The sequence below is a fragment of the Agelaius tricolor genome, unplaced genomic scaffold, assembly GCF_023055355.1.
Source record: "Agelaius tricolor isolate 1412-34295 unplaced genomic scaffold, bAgeTri1.0.p SCAF_100, whole genome shotgun sequence".
Classification (NCBI taxonomy): domain Eukaryota; kingdom Metazoa; phylum Chordata; class Aves; order Passeriformes; family Icteridae; genus Agelaius; species Agelaius tricolor.
Genome location: NW_027269360.1, coordinates 340,545 through 360,384, shown reverse-complemented (window position 1 = coordinate 360,384; position 19,840 = coordinate 340,545). Strand labels below are relative to the sequence as shown.

The 19,840-nt window shown below is 45.8% G+C and overlaps 2 protein-coding genes across 12 annotated transcripts in view; one reads left to right on the top strand and one right to left on the bottom strand.

Moving 5' to 3' along the window:
• The window catches only part of HGH1 (HGH1 homolog), a 35,762-nt gene extending 28,364 nt beyond the window's left edge, over positions 1-7,398 (bottom strand). For 4 of the 5 annotated variants that reach the window (XM_071419117.1, XM_071419118.1, XM_071419119.1 and 1 more), the window contains exons 1-2: positions 6,796-7,398; positions 2,217-2,314 (exon numbers count right to left, since the gene is read on the bottom strand). In XM_071419117.1, coding sequence (XP_071275218.1) covers positions 2,217-2,314; positions 6,796-7,304 — 607 coding nt within the window. In that variant the 5' untranslated portion in view covers positions 7,305-7,398. The remainder of the gene's footprint in view (positions 1-2,216; positions 2,315-6,795) is intronic. The other variant, XM_071419120.1, reaches the window with a different exon arrangement.
• A 362-nt stretch (positions 7,399-7,760) lies between these two features.
• Positions 7,761-19,840, top strand: part of VPS28 (VPS28 subunit of ESCRT-I) — a 34,084-nt gene continuing 22,004 nt past the window's right edge. For 2 of the 7 annotated variants that reach the window (XM_071419124.1, XM_071419128.1), the window contains exons 1-5: positions 7,775-8,141; positions 8,260-8,288; positions 8,708-8,745; positions 14,663-14,752; positions 14,898-15,003. In XM_071419124.1, the coding sequence (XP_071275225.1) occupies positions 7,922-8,141; positions 8,260-8,288; positions 8,708-8,745; positions 14,663-14,752; positions 14,898-15,003 (483 nt within the window). In that variant the 5' untranslated portion in view covers positions 7,775-7,921. Of the gene's footprint in view, positions 8,142-8,259; positions 8,289-8,707; positions 8,746-14,662; positions 14,753-14,897; positions 15,004-19,840 lie in introns of all 7 variants that reach the window. The other 5 variants (XM_071419127.1, XM_071419126.1, XM_071419129.1 and 2 more) reach the window with 5 other exon arrangements.

Here is a 19,840-nt window from a genome sequence, read left to right as displayed (position 1 = left end):
ATCCCATATATCCCCTATATCCCATAAATCCCTAAATCCCATAAATCCCCTAAATCCCCTAAATCCCTAAATCCCCTATTCCCAGTTTTACCGTGCTGGAAGCAGCAGTTCCACAGCGCTGCATTCCCATATCCCATACATCCCATACATCCCATACATCCCATATATCCCATTTATCTCATATCCCATACATCCCATAAATCCCATACATCCCCTATATCCCACATATCCCATAAATCCCCTAAATCCCATAAATCCCCTATTCCCGGTTTTACCGTGCTGGAAGCAGCAATTCCACAGCGCTGCATTCCCATATCCCACATATCCCATATATGCAATATATCCCATATCCCACATATCCCATATATGCAATATATCCCATATCCCACATATCCCATATATCCCATACATCCCATTTATTCCACACATCCCCTAAATCCCCTAAATCCCCTAAATCCCTAAATCCCATATTCCCCGTTTTACCGTGCTGGAAGCAGCAGTTCCACAGTGCTCCATTCCCATATCCCATACATCCCATACATCCCATATATCCCATACATCCCCTAAATCCCATTGATCCCATACATCCCCTAAATCCCATAAATCCCATAAATCCCCTAAATCCCCTAAAGCCCCTAAATCCCCTATTCCTGGTTTTTACCGTGCTGGAAGCAGCAATTCCTCAGTGCTCCATTCCCATATCCCATACATCCCCTAAATCCTGTAAATCCCATTTATCCCCTAAATCCCCTAAATCCCATAAATCCCTAAATCCCTAAATCCCCTATTCCCGGTTTTTACCGTGCTGGAAGCAGCAATTCCAGAGTGCTCCATTCCCATATCCCATACATCCCATACATCCCATAGATCCCATACATCCCATAAATCCCATATATCCCATAAATCCCCTATTCCCAGTTTTTCCCGTGCTGGAAGCAGCAGTTCCACAGTGCCCCATTCCCATATCCCATATATCCCATTTAACTCATATCCCATTTATCCCATATCCCACACATCCCATATATCCCATAAATCCCACATATCCCATAAATCCCCTAAATCCCATAATTCCCCTATTCCCAGTTTTACCGTGCTGGAAGCAGCAATTCCTCAGCGTTCCATTCCCATATCCCACATATCCCACACATCCCACACATCCCATATATCCCATTTATCCCATAAATCCCCTATATCCCTAAATCTCCTATTCCCGGTTTTACTGTGCTGGAAGCAGCAGTTCCACAGTGCCCCATTCCCATATCCCACATATCCCATTTAACTCATATCCCATTTATCCCATATCCCATACATCCCCTAAATCCCTATATCCCATAAATCCCATAAATCCCATACATCCCATAATTCCCCTATTCCCGGTTTTTACCGTGCTGGAAGCAGCAGTTCCACAGCGCTGCATTCCCATATCCCGTACATCCCATTTATCCCATAAATCCCATACATCCCCTAAATCCCCTAAATCCCATTGATCCCATACATCCCATAAATCCCATAAATCCCTAAATCCCCTATATCCCATACATCCCATAATTCCCCTATTCCCAGTTTTACCGTGCTGGAAGCAGCAATTCCTCAGCGCTGCATTCCCATATCCCATACATCCCATACATCCCACATATCCCATAAATCCCCTAAACCCCCTATATCCCATTTATCCCATAAATCCCATATATCCCATATATCCCATATATCCCATAAATCCCATAAATCCCATATATCCCATAATTCCCCTATTCCCGGTTTTACCGTGCTGGAAGCAGCAATTCCACAGCGCTGCATTCCCATATCCCATATGTCCCATTTAACTCATATCCCATTTATCCCATATCCCACACATCCCATATATCCCATTTATCCCATACATCCCCTATATCCCATAATTCCCCTATTCCCGGTTTTACCGTGCTGGAAGCAGCAGTTCCACAGCGCTGCATTCCCATATCCCGTACATCCCATTTATCCCATAAATCCCATACATCCCCTAAATCCCTATATCCCATAAATCCCTAAATCCCATTTATCCCATAATTCCCCTATTCCCGGTTTTACCGTGCTGGAAGCAGCAGTTCCACAGTGCCCCATTCCCATATCCCATACATCCCATACATTCCCTATATCCCACACATCCCCTAAATCCCTATATCCCATAAATCCCATAAATCCCATATATCCCATAATTCCCCTATTCCCGGTTTTACCGTGCTGGAAGCAGCAGTTCCTGATCGCCCCCACAATTCCCCTCCTCAGCTCCACGTCCGGGCAGCGCAGCAGGGCCAGGAGCCGCCTCAGAACCCGCCTGGAAAACCCCAAAATGATAAAAAAACCACCCCAAAATCACAATTCCGGTCTTGGTTCTCAAAATTAAAATAATTCCCAATAAATAAAATTAAATTAAATTAATAAAACTTAAAAAAATGGCAAAAATTACCACAGAAATTGCAAAATTCACACCGAAAATCACCCAAAAATTCACCCAAAAATTCACAAAAAAAATCACAAAAAAATCACAAAAAAATACAATTGCAGCCTTGGTTCTCAGAAATAAAAATAATTCCCAACAAATAAAATAAAATTAAATTAATAAAACTTAAAAAAATGGCAAAAATTACCACAGAAATCGCAACATTCACCCAAAAAATCACAAAAAAAATGACAAAAAAACCACCCCAAATTCACAATTCCAGCCTTGGTTCTCAGAAATAAAAATAATTCCCAATAAATAAAGTAAAATTAAATAAATAAAATCAAAAAGATGGCAAAAATTACCACAGAAAATGCAAAATTCACCAAAAAATCACAAAAAAAATCACAAAAAAAATCACCAAAAAATCACCAAAAAAATCACCAAAAAATTACAATTCCAGCCTTGGTTCTCAGAAATAAAAGTAATTCCCAAAAATAAAATAAAATAAAATAAATAAAATTTTAAAAAATTGCAAAAATTACCACAAAAATCGCAAAATTCACCCAAAAAAATCACCCAAAAATCACCCAAAAATCACAAAAAAATTACAATTCCAGCCTTGGTTCTCAGAAATAAAAATGATTCCCAAAAAATAAAGTAAAATTAAATAAATAAAATCAAAAAAATGGCAAAAATTACCACAGAAATCGCAAAATTCACCCAAAAATTCACCCAAAAATTCACAAAAAAAATCACAAAAAAATCACAAAAAACCACCCCAAAATCACAATTCCAGCCTTGGTTCTCAGAAATAAAAATAATTCCCAACAAAGAAAATAAAATTAAATTAATAAAATAAAAAAAATCGCAAAAATGACCACAGAAATCGCAAAATTCACCCAAAAAATCACCCAAAAAATCACAAAAAAATCACAAAAAATCACAAAAAAATTACAATTCCAGCCTTTGTTCTCAGGAATAAAAATAATTCCCAACAAATAAAGTAAAATTAAATAAATAAAATTTAAAAAATGGCAAAAATTACCACAGAAAATGCAAAATTCACCCAAAAAATCACAAAAAAACCCCCACAAAAAAATCACAAAAAACCACCCCAAAATCACAATTGCAGCCTTGGTTCTCAGAAATAAAAATAATTCCAAGAAATAAAGTAAAATTAAATAAATAAAATCAAAAAAATTGCAAAAATTACCACAGAAAATGCAAAATTCACCCAAAAAATTACAAAAAAACCACCCCAAAATGACAATTGTGGCCTTGGTTCTCAGAAATAAAAATGATTCCCAACAAATAAAATAAAATAAAATAAATAAATTTTAAAAAATTGCAAAAATTACCACAGAAATCACAAAATTCACCCAAAAATTCACAAAAAAAAAAATCACAAAAAAATCACAAAAAAATCACCCCAAAATCACAATTGCAGCCTTGGTTCTCAGAAATAAAAATAATTCCCAAGAAATAAAGTAAAATTAAATAAATAAAATCAAAAAAATCGCTAAAATTACCACAGAAATCACAAAATTCACCAAAAAAAATCACATAAAAATCACCAAAAAATCACCAAAAAATCACCAAAAAAATCACCAAAAAATTACAATTCCAGCCTTGGTTCTCAGAAATAAAAGTAATTCCCAAAAATAAAATAAAATAAAATAAATAAAATTTTAAAAAATTGCAAAAATTACCACAAAAATCGCAAAATTCACCCAAAAAAATCACCCAAAAATCACCCAAAAATCACAAAAAAATTACAATTCCAGCCTTGGTTCTCAGAAATAAAAATGATTCCCAAGAAATAAAGTAAAATTAAATAAATAAAATCAAAAAAATGGCAAAAATTACCACAGAAATCGCAAAATTCACCCAAAAAATCACCCAAAAATCACAAAAAAATCACAAAAAATCCAGCCCAAATTCAGAATTGAAGCCTTGGTTCTCAGAAATAAAAATAATTCCCAAGAAATAAAATAAAATTAAATAAATAAATTTTAAAAAAAGGCAAAAATTATCACAAAAATCGCAAAATTCACCCAAAAATCACCCTAAAAATCACAAAAAAATCACAAAAAAATCACAAAAAATCACAAAAAAATTACAATTCCAGCCTTGGTTCTCAGAAATAAAAATGATTCCCAACAAATAAAATAAAATTAAAATAAATTAAATTAAAAAGTGGCAAAAATTATCACAAAAATCGCAAAATTCACAGAAAAAAAACCCCAAAAAATCACAAAAAAATCGGCCCAAAATCACAATTCCAGCCTTGGTTCTCAGAAATAAAAATGATTCCAAAATAATCAAATCAAATAAAATAAATAAAATTTGAAAAAAGCCAAAAATGACCACAAAAATCGCAAAATTCACCCAAAAAATCACCCAAAAATCACAAAAAAATCACAAAAAACCACCCCAAAATCACAATTGCAGCCTTGGTTCTCAGAATTAAAATAATTCCCAACAAAGAAAATAAAATTAAATTAATAAAATAAAAAAAATCGCAAAAATGACCACAGAAATCGCAAAATTCACCCAAAAAATCACCCAAAAAATCACAAAAAAATCACAAAAAATCACAAAAAAATGACAATTCCAGCCTTTGTTCTCAGGAATAAAAATAATTCCCAACAAATAAAGTAAAATTAAATAAATAAAATTTAAAAAATGGCAAAAATTACCACAGAAAATGCAAAATTCACCCAAAAAATCACAAAAAAACCCCCACAAAAAAATCACAAAAAACCACCCCAAAATCACAATTGCAGCCTTGGTTCTCAGAAATAAAAATAATTCCCAAGAAATAAAGTAAAATTAAATAAATAAAATCAAAAAAATTGCAAAAATTACCACAGAAAATGCAAAATTCACCCAAAAAATTACAAAAAAACCACCCCAAAATGACAATTGTGGCCTTGGTTCTCAGAAATAAAAATGATTCCCAACAAATAAAATAAAATTAAATAAATAAAATTTAAAAAATTGCAAAAATTACCACAAAAATCGCAAAATTCACCCAAAAAATGACCCAAAAATCACCAAAAAAATCACCAAAAAATCACAAAATAATCACAAACAAATCACAAAAAATGACAATTGCAGCCTTGGTTCTCAGAAATAAAAATGATTCCCAACAAATAAAGTAAAATTAAATAAATAAAATCAAAAAAATGGCAAAAATTACCACAGAAAATGCAAAATTCACCCAAAAAAATTACAAAAAAACCACCCCAAAATGACAATTCCGGCCTTGGCTCTCAGAAATAAAAATAATTCCCAAAAATAAAATAAAATTAAATAAATAAAATAAAAAAAATTCCCATTTTCGATTCCCTCTCACCCCTCAGGCTCTAGCAGGGCCCGAACACCAACAGGGGCCAAAATTTAAAATAAAAATAAAAATTAAAATAAAAATAAAAATTCCCATTTTTGATTCCCCCTCACCCCTCAGGCTCCAGCAGGGCCCGAGCTCCGCCGGGGACCGAAATTAAAAATAAAAATAAAAATAAAATTAAAATAAAAATTCCCATTTTTGATTTTCCCTCACCCCTCAGGCTCCAGCAGGGCCCCGATCTCCGCCGGGGGTCGAAATTTAAAATAAAAATAAAAATAAAAATAAAAATAAAGATAAAAATAAAAATTCCCATTTTTGATTCCCCCCTCACCCCTCAGGCTCCAGCAGCACCCCGGGCTCCGCTGGGGACTGAAATTTAAAATATTTTTATAAATATCAAATAAAAATTCCCATTTTTTATTCCCAATTTTCTGTCACCCCTCAGGCTCCAGCAGGGCCCAAGCTCTGCCGGGAGCCAAAATTTAAAATATAAAATAAAAACAAAACTAAAACTAAAAATTCCCCCTCACCCCTCAGGCTCCAGCAGGGCCCCGAGCTCCGCCGGGGACCGAAATTTAAAATAAAAATAAAAATAAAAATAAAAATAAAAATAAAAATAAAAATAAAAATAAAAATTCCCATTTTTGATTTTCCCTCACCCTGAGGGCTCCAGCAGCGCCCGGCAGCCCTCAGGAGCCGAAATTTAAAATAAAAATTCCCATTTTTGATTCCCTCTCACCCTGAGGGCTCCAGCAGCGCCCGGCGGCCCTCGGGGGCCTGGCTGAGGTTGCAGAGCAGCTGAAGTGTAAAATAAAATAAAATAAAAAAATTAAAAATTCCCATTTTTTATTCCCCCTCACCCTGAGGGCTCCAGCAGCACCTGGCGGCCCTCGGGGGCCTGGCTGAGATTGCAGAGCAGCTGCAATATAAAATAAAATAAAATAAAATAAAATAAAATAAAATAAAATAAAATAAAATAAAATAAAACAAAATAAAATTCCCATTTCTTATTCCAGCTCACCCTGAGGGCTCCAGCAGCACCTGGCGGCCTTCGGGGGCCTGGCTGAGGTTGCAGAGCAGCGCCCCGAGCTCCCCCGGCGGCCGCTCCGCGCTCAGCGCCCGCAGCAGCAGCGACTCCGCTTCGGGACCCAGCGCCCGCAGCACCCGCGGCGCCGCCGCCGCGTCCCGGCTCAGGTTTGCCAGCACCCCGCAGGCCGCTCCGGAGCTGGGGAGAAGCGGGAGGAGAGAAGGGACAGCGGCGAGAAGCGGCTCCAGCGCGGCGGGCTCGGAGGATGCGTTCACCAGCGCGGCCAAGGCGGGCTGCGCTCCACGCGAGGCCGAGGCTGCCATGGCGGACAAGGCCGATAAGGCCGCGGGGTGTTCAGCGAGGAGCGCCCGGCCTGAGTCGCTGCCCGACAGGGCCAGGGCGGCCTCGGCTGCTTCGAGAGCGGCGGGGGAGGACGGCAAGAGCAGCGCCGTGAGCTCCGACAGAGCCACGGACGCTGAGGGCTCGCTGATGGGCGCCGCCATGTCCGCCTTCGTCTCCGCCCTTTGGTGGTGTTGCGTAGCAACGAGGAGATTGATGGGGGCAACAGCCAATCAGCGCCGCGGATATAGGGATGAATGGGGAATACGCCAATAGGATGAGGGCATGAAGGCGGAAAGGGTGGGGCTAAGGGAAAAAGGAAGTTGTACGGGAAAACGCCGTACGGCCCCAAAGACCGGCCCCGATTCGAGCACGGCTTATTTAGACCACGAAAAGAAACACGGGGCCGCAGCCACCTCAGGTATGGCCGCCCGCGGGGTCTCGCCCGCCACCGTGACAGGAGCGCCGCCGCCATGGCGGGATCAACGAAGCGATGTCCCTTGACAACAGCTCTGATTGACAGCTCCAAGAGCCAATCAGCAACGAGAAAACACAGATGTGGCAAAGGCTGAGCCAATTGAATGCTGAGAAATGTCGGAATGGGAGGGATAAATTAGAGAAAGGCATTGTGGGAAGGGAAAGATGCAGTGAAGCCCCTCATACTTTGCCGCCATAGAAAGGGAAAACATGGCGACGTCGCTTGGCAACCCGTATGATCGACAGTTTCAAAAGCCAATCAGCGAGCACAAAACCAGAGTCGATGCGTGATTGAGCCAATGGAATGCCGAGGTTTGCCGGAATAGGCGGGACAAGGGGGAGTGTTTACGGAAAGAAGCGAAAGCGCCGCGGAGTCGCCAGGACCGATCCGGGATCATCGGAATCGGAATTGTCGGGATTATCGGGATTACCGGGATCGGTATCGGGATCGAGGAGGGGGCCCAGAGCTCTCCAGGCTCAGCCGGGGATGTTCCACGGCATCGCGGGCCCGGCCGGGATGGGCGGTGAGAGCGGGGAACGATCCCGAAATTCCCGGGATGAGATCGCCGGGATCATCCCGGAATTCCCGGGATGGGATTCCCGGTGTTTCCGCTTTTTAACCCTTTCCTTCCTTCACGGCAGCGCCCGGGAATAAACCGGAGCTTTATGAGGTGAGTGCGGCTCGGGAATGTCCGGAAATGGTCGGAAATAGTCGGGAAATGTCCGGGAGTTTCCGGAGATAGTCGGAAATGTCCGGAATGTCCGGAAGTAGCCGAAGTGGCCGGGGGTGTCCGGAAATGTCCGAAGATGGTCGGAAATGTCCGGAATGTCCGGAAGTAGCCGAAGTGGCCGGGGGTGTCCGGAAATGTCCGAAGATGGTCGGAAATGTCCGGAAATGTCCGGAAATAGCCGAAGTGGCCGGGGGTGTCCGGAAATGTCCGAAAATGGTCGGAGATAGCCGGAAATTGTCGGAAATGTCCGAGGATGTCCGAAAATAGCCGGGAATGAGCCCTGGAAATTTGGGGAATTTTGGGGTTTTTTTCGGGAATTTTGGGAATTTTGGGGAATTTTCCGTCTCCTCTCCCTACAGGAGGTGAAGCTCTACAAGAACGCCCGGGAACGGGAGAAGTGAGTGAGGGAATGCCGGGAATTTTGGGGAATTTTTGGGAAATTTGGGGGATTTTTTTTTTTTTTTGGAATTTTGGGATGGGGATGGAGGGGGTTGGAGTTGGGATTAATCCCAGTTCGTCCCAGTTCATCCCAATCCACTCCCAGTACATCCCAGTTCATCCAAGTCCCATCCCAGTCCCATCCCAGTCCCATCCCAGTCCCTCCCAGTCCATCCCAGTCCATTCAAATCCATCCCAATCCCATCCCAATCCCTTCCTGGTTAATCCCAGTCCCTCCCAGTATATCCCATTATGCCATCCCAGCCCATCCCAGTATATCCCAGTCCATCCCAGTATGACATTATCCCATCCCAGTCCATCCCAATCCCCTCTTAGTCCCTCCCAGTTAATCCCAGTATATCCCAGTGCCCTCCCAGTCCCCTCCCAGTCCCTCCCAGTATATCCCAATCCCATCCCAGTCCATCGCAGTCCATCCCAGTCCCCCATTACCTCATCCCAGACCCTCCCAGTTAAACCAGTCCCATCCCAGTCCCATTCCTGTTAATCCCAGTATATCCCAGTATCCCAATACCCCAGCCCAGTCCTTCCCAGTCCCTCCCAGTCCATCCCAGTCTATCCCAGTCTATCCCAATGCCCTCCCATTCCCATCCCAGTCCCTCCCAGTTAATCCAAACCCCATCCCAGTCCCTCCCAGTCCCTCCCAGTCCCTCCCAGTCCATCCCATTCCCATCCCAGTCCCTCCCAGTTAATCCAAACCCCATCCCAGTCCCTCCCAGTCCCTCCCAGTCCCTCCCAGTCCATCCCATTCCCATCCCAGTCCCTCCCAGTTAATCCAAACCCCATCCTGGTCAATCCCAGTCCCTCCCAGTCCATCCCAGTCCCTCCCAGTCCCTCCCAATCCCCTCCCAGTCCCTCCCAGTCCATCCCATTCCCATCCCAGTCCCTCCCAGTTAATCCAAACCCCATCCCAGTCCCTCCCAGTCCCACCCAGTCCATCCCAGTCCCTTCCAATCCATCCCAACCCCCTCCCAGTCCCTCCCAGTCCCTCTCACTCCCATCCCAGTCCCTCCCAGTCAATCCCAGTGTATCCCAATCCCCTCCCAGTCCCTCCCAGTCCCCCATTACCCCATCCCAGTCCCATCCCAGTCAATCCCAGTATATCCCAGTTAATCCCAGTCCCTCTCACTCCCATCCCAGTCCATCCCAGTCCATCCCAACCCCCTCCCAGTGTATCCCAGTCCCTCCCAGTGTATCCCAATCCCCTCCCAGTCCATCCCAGTCCCTCCCAGTCCCTCCCAGTCACTCCCAGTGCCTCCCAGTGCCTCCCAGTCCATCCCAGTCCATCCCAACCCCCTCCCAGTCCATCCCAGTCCCTCCCAATCAATCCCAGTGTATCCCAATCCCCTCCCAGTCCCTCCCAGTCCCATCCCAGTCCCTCCCAATCCCTTCCCAATCCCCTCCCAGTCCCTCCCAGTTCATCCCAATCCTCTCCCAGTCCCTCCCAGTCTGTCTCAGTCACTCCCAGTCCCCCATTACCCCATCCCAGTCCCATCCCTCTTAATCCCAGTCCCTCCCAGTCCATCCCAGTATATCCCAGTCCCTCCCAATCCCCTTCCAGTCCCCCATTACCCCATCCCAATCCCATCCCTGTTAATCCCAGTATATCCCAGTCCCTCCCAGTTACTCCCAGTCCCCTCCCAGTCCCTCGCAGTCCATCCCAGTGTATCCCAATCCCCTCCCAATCCCCTCTCAGTCCATCCCAGTCCCTCCCAGTCCCTCCCAGTATATCCCAGTCCCTCCCAGTGTATCCCAATCCTCTCCCAGTCCCTCTCACTCCCATCCCAATCCCCTCCCAGTCCCTCCCAGTCCCTCCCAGTCACTCCCAGTCCCCTCCCAGTATATCCAAGTCCCCTCCCAGTATATCCAAGTCCCTCCCAATCCCCTCCCAATCCCCTCCCAGTCCCATCCCAGTTCATCCCAGTGCCTCCCAGTCCATCCCAGTCCCTCTCACTCCCATCCCAGTCCATCCCAGTCCCTCCCAGTCCGTCCCATTCCCCTCCCAGTCCCTCTCACTCCCATCCCAGTCCCCTCCCAGTCCATCCCAGTCCCCCATTACCCCATCCCAGTCTCACCCCTGTTAATCCCAGTATATCCCAGTCCCTCCCAGTCCCTCTGACTCCCATCCCAGTTCCTCCCAATACCCTCCCTGTTAATCCCAGTTAATCCCAGTCCCTCCCAGTCCCCCATTACCCCATCCCAGTCACTCCCAGTCCCCTCCCAGTTCCTCCCAATCCCCTCCCAGTCCATCCCAGTCCGTCCCAGTCACTCCCAGTATCCCATTACCCCATCCCAGTCTCTCCCAGTCCCTCCCAGTCCATCCCAGTCCCCCATTACCCCATCCCAGTCCCATCCCAGCTAATCCCAGTATATCCCAGCTAATCCCAGTCCATCCCAGTTCCTTCCCAGTCCCTCCAAGTCCCTCCCAGTCCCTCCCAGTTCCCCATTACCCCATCCCAGTCCCATCCCAGTCACCTCCCAGTTCCCCCTTACCCCATCCCAGTTAATTCCAGTCACCCCCAGTCCCTCCCAATCCATCCCAATCTCCTCCCAGTCCATCCCAGTCCATCCCAGTCCATCCCAATCCCCTCCCAATCCCCTCCCACTCCATCCCAGTACATCCCAGTCCCTCCCAGTTTCCCATTACCCCATCCCAGTCCCTCCCAGTCCCATCCCAGTCCCCTCCCAGTTCCCCCTTACCCCATCCCAGTTAATTCCAGTCCCTCCCAATCCATCCCAATCCCCTCCCAGTCCCTCCCAGTCCCTCCCAGTCCGTCCCAATCCCCTCCCAGTCCCTCCCAGTGTATCCCAATCCTCTCCCAGTCCCTCCCAGTCTGTCTCAGTAACTCCCAGTCCCCCATTACCCCATCCCAGTCCCATCCCTCTTAATCCCAGTCCCTCCCAGTCCATCCCAGCCTATCCCAGTCCCCTCCCAGTCCCATCCCTGTTAATCCCAGTATATCCCAGTCCCTCCCAGTCCCTCCCAGGTACTCCCAGTCCCCTCCCAGTCCCTCCCAGTCCCTCCCAGCCTATCCCAGTCCACTCCCAGTCCCATCCCTGTTAATCCCAGTATATCCCAGTCCCTCCCAGTCCCTCCCAGTCCCCTCCCAGTCCATCCCAGTCCCTCCCAGTCCCCCATTACCCCATCCCAGTGTATCCCAGTCCCTCCCAATCCCCTCCCAGTCCCATCCCTGTTAGTCCCAGTTAATCCCAGTTAGTCCCAGTCCATCCCAATCTCCTCCCAGTCCCTCCCAGTCCCTCTCACTCCCCTCCCAGTCCATCCCAGTCCCATCCCAGTCCCTCCCAGTACCCCAATACCCCATCCTAGTTCATCCCAGTCCCTCCCAGTGTATCCCAATCCCCTCCCAGTATATCCCAGTCCCTCCCAGTCCCTCCCACTCCCATCCCAGTCCCTCCCAGTCCCCCATTACTCCCTCCCAGTCCCTCCCAGTCCCTCCCAGTCCCTCCCAGTCCCTCCCAATCCCCTCCCACTCCCCTCCCAATCTCCTCCCAGTCCCTCCCAGTCCCTCCCAGTGTATCCCAATCCCCTCCCAGTCCCTCTCAGTCCCATCCCAGTCCCTCCCAGTCCCCCATTACCCAATCCCAGTCCATCCCAGTCCCTCCCAGTGTATCCCAACCCCCTCCCAGTCCCTCCCAGTCCATCCCAGTCCCTCCCAGTGTATCCCAATCCGCTCCCAGTCCGTTCCACTCCCATCCCAGTCACTCCCAGTCCCTCCCAGTCCGTCCCAGTCACTCCCAGTCCCCTCCCAGTCCCATCCCTGTTAATCCCAATCCCCTCCCAATTCCTCCCACTTCCCCATTACCCCATCCCAGTTCATCCCAGTCCCTCCCAGTCCCACCCCAGTCCCATCCCTGTTAATCCCAGTCCATCCCAGTCCCTCCCAGTCCATCCCAACCCCCTCCCAGTACATCCCAGTCCATCCCAGTATATCCCAATCCCATGCCAGTCCATCCCAGTCCCTCCCACTCCCATCCCAATGCCCCATCCCAGTCCCTCCCAGTCCCTCCCAGTGTACCCCAGTCCCCTCCCAGTCCCTCTCACTCCCATCCCAGTCCCTCCCAGTCCCCCATTATCCCATCCCAGTCCCATCCCTCTTAATCCCAGTATATCCCAGTCCCTCCCAATCCCTCCCAGTCCATCCCAGTCCCTCCCAGTTAATCCAAACCCCATCCCAGTCCTTCCCAATCCCCTCCCAGTCCCATCCCTGTTAATCCCAGTTAATCCCAATCCCCTCCCAGTTAATCCCAATCCCCTCCCAGTCCCTCCCAGCGTATCCCAGTCCATCCCAGTCCCCCATTACCCCATCCCAGTCCCATCCCAGTTAATCCCAATCCATCCCAGTCCCTTCCCAGTCCATCCCAATCCCCTCCCAGTCCATCCCAGTCCTTCTCACTCCCATCCCAGTCACTCCCAGTCACTCCCAGTATATCCCAATCCCCTCCCAATCCCTCCCAGTCCTTCTCATTCCCACCCCAATCCCATCCCTGTTAATCCCAGTTCATCCCAGTTCATCCCAGTTCATCCCAGTGTATCCCAATCTCATCCCAGTCCCTCCCAATTCCCTCCCAGTCCCTCCCAGTTCCCCATTACCCCATTCCAGTCCCATCCCTGTTAATCCCAGTCCATCCCAGTCCCACCCCAGTCCCATGCCTGTTAATCCCAGTTAATCCCAGTATATCCCAGTCCCTCCCAGCCCCTCCCAGTCCCTCCCAGTGTATCCCAATCCCCTCCCAATCCCCTCCCAGTCACTCCCAGTCCGTCCCAGTCCCTCCCAATCCCCTCCCAGTCCCTCCCAGTCCCTCTCACTACCATCCCAGTCCATCCCAGTCCCCCATTATCCCATCCCAGTCCATCCCAATCCCCTCCCAGTCCCATCCCTGTTAATCCCAGTCCCTCCCGGTCCCTCCCAGTATATCCCAATCCCCTCCCAATCCCCTCCCAGTCCATCCCAGCCCATCCCAGTCCCTCTCACTCCCCTCCCAGTACCTCCCAGTCCCCCATTACCCCATCTCAGTCCCATCCCAGTCCCTCCCAGTATCCCAATACTCCATCCTAGTTCATCCCAATCCCCTCCCAGTATATCCCAGTCCCTCCCAGTCCCTCCCAGTATATCCCAGTCCATTCCAACCACCTCCCAATCCCCTCCCAGTCCATCCCAGTCCCTCCCAGTCCATTCCAATTCCCTCCCAGTATCCCATTAACCCATCCCAGTTCATCCCAGTCCTCTCCCAGTGCCTCCCAGTCCCTCCCAGTCCCATCCCCATTAATTCCAGTCCCTCCCAGTATCCCAATACCCCATCCCAGTCCCTCCCAATCCCCTCCCAGTCCCTCCCAGTCCATCCCAGTCACTCCCAGTCCTTCTCACTCCCATCCCAGTCACTCCCAGTCCCTTCCAGTGTATCCCAATCCCCTCCCAGTCCCTCCCAGTCCATCCCAGTCCATCCCAATCCCCCATTATCCCATCCCTGTTAATCCCAGTTCATCCCAGTCCCTCCCACTCCCTCCCAATCCCCTCCCAGTCCCTCCCAGTCCATCCCAGTCCCTCCCAATCCCCTCTCAGTCCCATCCCTGTTAGTCCCAGTTAATCCCAGTTAATCCCAGTCCCTCCCAGTCCCTCCCAGTCCCTCCCAATCCACTCCCAGTCCCTCCTACTCCCATCCCAGTCCCTCCCAGTCCATCCCAACCCCCTCCCAGTCCCTCCCAGTCCCTCCCAGTATATCCCAGTCCCTCCCAATCTCCTCCCAGTCAATCCCAGTGTATCCCAATCCCCTCCCAGTCCCTCCCAGTCCCTCCCAGTCCCTCCCAGTATATCCCAGTCACTCCCAGTATCCCCCAGGTACGACAACATGGCCGAGCTCTTTGCGGTGGTGAAGACGCTGCAGGCCCTGGAGAAAGCCTACATCAAAGACTGCGTCACTCCCAACGAGTGAGTGACCCAAAAACCCCCAAAAAAACCCCAAAAAAACCCCAAAAAATTCCCTGTGACCCCCGAGACCCCGAAAAATCCAAAATCCCAAAAAAAAACCCCGGGAAAATCGGGGAAAATTCCGGGAAAATTCGGGAATTCCCAGGTACACGGCGGCGTGCTCGCGGCTGCTGGTGCAGTTCAAGGCGGCGCTGAAGCAGGTGCAGGGAGGGGAGATCGGCAACATCGACGACTTCTGCCGCAAATTCCGGGTGGGAATTCAGGAATTTTGGGAAATTTGGGAATTTTGGGAATTTTGGGTGAAATTTTGGGGGATTTTGGGCGAAAATCGGGTGAAATTTGGGTGAAAATTGGGCAAAATTTGGGTGAAATTTGTGATTTTTTGGAGGGAATTTGAGAAGCAGAGCGGAAAAAATTTGGGAATTTTGGGGTGGAAATTTGGGAATTTTGGGTGGAATTTTGGGAATTTTTGGTTGGAAATTGGGAATTTGGGATTCTGGGATTGGGAATTTTGGGGATTTTGGAAAAATTTCGGTGAAATTTGGGTGAAATTTGGGGGTTTTTGGATGCATTTTCTTGACTGAAGTTGAGAAGGGGAAGAGAAAAAATTTGGGGTGAAATTGGGGAATTTTGGGGGGAATTTTGGGAATTTTTGGCTGAAATTGGAAATTTGGGATTTTGGGATTGAGAATTTTGGGAATTTGGGGATTTTGGGCGAAAATTGGGCAAAATTTGGGTGAAATTTGGACGAAATTTGAGATTTTTTGGCTGAGAATTGAGAAGCAGAGTGGAAAAAATTTGGGAATTTGGGGATGGAATTTTGGAAATTTTGGGAATTTGGGATTCTGGGATTGGGAATTTTAGGAATTGAAGGAATTTGGGGACTTTTGAGGGGTTTTTGGGTGAAATTTGGGTGAAAATTGGGCAAAAATTGAGCGAAATTTGAGATTTTTTGGAGAGAATTTGAGAGGCAGAGCGGAAAAAATTTGGGAATTTTGGGTGGGAATTTTGGGAATTTTGGGGATTTGAGCGAAATTTTGGGGGTTTTTGGGCGAAATTTGGGTAAAATTTGAGCAAAATTTGTGATTTTTTGGAGGGAAATTGAGAAGCGGAGCGGAAAAAATTTGGGAATTTGGGGATGGAATTTTGGGAATTTGGGATTCTGGGATTGAGAATTTTGGGAATTTTGGGAATTTGGGGGATTTTGGGTGAAATTTGGGTGAAATTCTGGGAATTTTTGGGGTTTTTTGGGGTTTTTTGAGGGATTTTCTTGACGGAAGTTGAGAAACGGAAGAGAAAAAATTTGGGGGTGAAATTGGGGAATTTTGGGGGGAATTTTGGGTGGAAATTGGAAATTTGGGATTTTGGGATTGGGAATTTTAGGAATTGAAGGAATTTGGGGACTTTTGAGGGGGTTTTGGGTGAAATTTGGGTGAAAATTGAGAGAAATTTGGGCAAAATTTGGGCGAAATTTGAGATTTTTTTGAGGGAAATTGAGAAGCGGAGCAGGAAAAATTTGGGAATTTTGGGATGGAATTTTGGGAATTTTTGGTTGGAAATTGGGAATTTGGGATTCTGGGATTGGGAATTTTGGGGATTTTGGTAAAATTTGGGTGAAATTTGGGTGAAATTTTGGGGTTTTTGGATGCATTTTCATGACTGAAGTTGAGAAGCGGAAGAGAAAAAATTTGGGGTGAAATTGGGGAATTTTGGGGGGAATTTTGGGAATTTTTGGCTGAAATTCAGGATTCTGGGATTGAGAATTTTGGGAATTTTGGGACTTTGGGATTCTGGGATTGGGGATTTGGGGGATTTGGGTAAAATTTGGGTGAAAATTGGGTGAAATTTGGGCAAAATTTGAGATTTTTTTGGAGGAGAATTGAGAAGCGGAGCAGAAAAAATTTGGGAATTTGGGTGGAATTATTGGGAATTTTGGGTGGAAATTGGGGATTTGGGATTCTGGGATTGGGAATTTGGGAATTTTGGGAATTTGGGGGATTTTGGGTGAAATTTGGGTGAAATTTGGGCAAAATTTGGGCGAAATTTGGGCGAAATTTGTGATTTTTTTGAGGAAAATTGAGAAGCGGAGCGGAAAAAATTTGGGAATTTTGGGGATGGAATTTTCGGAATTTTGGGTGGAATTTTGGGAATTTGGGATTGTGGGATTGGAATTTCAGGGATTTGGGGGAAATTTGGGTGAAATTTTGGGGTTTTTGGATGCATTTTCTTGACTGAAGTTGAGAAACAGAAGAGAAAATTTTGGGGTGAAATTGGGGAATTTTGGGGATGGAATTTTGGGAATTTTTGGCTGAAATTCAGGATTCTGGGATTGAGAATTTTGGGAATTTTGGGAATTTGGGATTCTGGGATTGGGAATTTGGGGGATTTGGGTAAAATTTGGGTGAAAATTGGGTGAAAATTGGGCAAAATTTGGGCGAAATTTGTGATTTTTTTGGAGGAAAATTGAGAAGCGGAGCGGAAAAAATTTGGGAATTTGGGGGTGGAAATTTGGGAATTTTTGGCTGAAATTTGGGATTCTGCGATTGGGGATTTTGGGTGAAATTTTGGGGGATTTTGGGTAAAATTTGGGCAAAATTTGGGCGAAATTTGGGCAAAATTTGTGATTTTTTTTGCGGAAAAATGAGAAGCGGAGCGGAAAAAATTTGGGAATTTTGGGGGGAATTTTGGGAATTTTGGGGGGAAATTGGGAATTTCAGATTCAGGGATTGGGAATTTGGGGATTTTGCGGATTTTGAGTGAAATTTTGGGGGATTTTGGGTAAAATTTGGGCGAAAATTGAGCGAAATTTGTGATTTTTTGGAGGAAAATTGAGAAGCGGAGCGGAAAAAATTTGGAAATTTTGGGGATGGAATTTTCGGAATTTTGGGTGGAATTTTGGGAATTTGGGATTCTGGGATTGGAATTTCAGGAATTTGGGTGAAATTTGGGTGAAATTTTGGGGTTTTTGGATGCATTTTCTTGACTGAAGTTGAGAAACAGAGGAGAAAAAATTTGGGGTGAAATTGGGGAAATTTGGGAATTTTTGGGTGGAATTTGGGATTTTGGGATTTTGGGATTGAGAATTTTGGGAATTTGGGGATTTTGGGCGAAAATTGGGCGAAATTTGGGTGAAATTTGGGTGAAAATTGAGATTTTTTGGAGGAGAATTGAGAAGCAGAGCGGAAAAAATTTGGGAATTTTGGGTGGAATTATTGGGAATTTTGGGTGGAAATTGGGGATTTGGGATTCTGGGATTGGGAATTTGGGAATTTTGGGAATTTGGGGGATTTTGGGTGAAATTTGGGTGAAATTTGGGCAAAATTTGGACGAAATTTGGGCGAAATTTGTGATTTTTTTGAGGAAAATTGAGAAGCGGAGCGGAAAAAATTTGGGAATTTGGGGATGGAATTTTGGGGGGAATTTTGGGAATTTGGGATTCTGGGATTGGGAATTTTGAGTGAAATTTTGGGGGATTTTGGGTAAAATTTGGGCGAAATTTGAGCGAAATTTGTGATTTTTTTTGCGGAAAAATGAGAAGCGGAGCGGAAAATATTTGGGAATTTTGGGGTGGAATTTTGGGAATTTGGGATTCTGGGATTGGGAATTTTGGGAATTTGGGGGATTTTGGGTGAAATTCTGGGAATTTTGGGGGTTTTTTTGGGGTTTTTGGATGCATTTTCTTGACTGAAGTTGAAAAGTGGAAGAGAAAAATTTGGGGGTGAAATTTGGGAATTTTGGGGGGAATTTTGGGAATTTTTGGGTGAAATTGGAAATTTGGGATTTTGGGATTGAGAATTTTGGGAATTTGGGGATTTTGGGCGAAAATTGGGCAAAATTTGGGTGAAATTTGGACGAAATTTGAGATTTTTTGGAGGAGAATTGAGAAGCGGAGCGGAAAAAATTTGGGAATTTGGGGATGGAATTGGGGAATTTTGGGGGGAATTTTGGGAATTTTGGGATTCTGGGATTGGGAATTTTGGGGATTTTGGGAATTTTGACTGAAATTTTGGGGGATTTTGGGTAAAATTTGGGCAAAAATTGGGTGAAATTTGGGCGAAATTTGTGATTTTTTTGCGGAAAAATGAGAAGCGGAGCGGAAAAAAATTTGGGAATTTTGGGTGGAAATTTGGGAATTTTTGGGTGGAATTTTGGAAATTTGGGATTCTGGGATTGGGAATTTGGGGGATTTGGGTAAAATTTGGGTAAAATTTGGGCAAAATTTGTGATTTTTTGCAGGGAAATTGAGAAGCGGAGCGGAAAAAATTTGGGAATTTTGGGGAGGGAATTTTGGGAATTTTGGGTGGAAATTGGGGATTTGGGATTCTGGGATTGGAATTTCAGGGATTTGGGTGAAATTTGGGTGAAATTTGGGTGAAATTTTGGGGTTTTTGGATGCATTTTCTTGACTGAAGTTGAGAAGGGGAAGAGAAAAATTTGGGGGTGAAATTGGGGAATTTTGGGGGGAATTTTGGGAATTTTTGGCTGGAAATTGGGAATTTGGGAATTTGGGATTCTGGGATTGGGAATGTTGGGAATTTTGGGATTTTGGGTGAAAATTGGGCAAAATTTGGGCGAAATTTGGGCAAAATTTGTGATTTTTTTGCGGAAAAATGAGAAGCGGAGCGGAAAAAATTTGGGAATTTTGGGTGGAATTTTGGGAATTTTGGGGGGAAATTGGGAATTTCAGATTCAGGGATTGGGAATTTGGGGATTTTGCGGATTTTGAGTGAAATTTTGAGGGATTTTGGGTAAAATTTGAGCGAAATTTGTGATTTTTTGGAGGGAATTTGAGAAGCGGAACGGAAAAAATTTGGAAATTTTGGGGATGGAATTTTCGGAATTTTGGGTGGAATTTTGGGATTTGGGATTCTGGGATTGGAATTTTGGGGGATTTGAGGGATTTTGGGTGAAATTTGGGTGAAATTTGGGTGAAATTTTGGTGAAATTTGTGATTTTTTTGAGGAAATATGAGAAGCGCAGCGGAAAAAATTTGGGAATTTTGGGGTGGAATTTTGGGAATTTTGGGATTCTGGGATTGAGATTTTTGGGAATTTGGGGGATTTTGGGTGAAAATTGGGCGAAAATTGG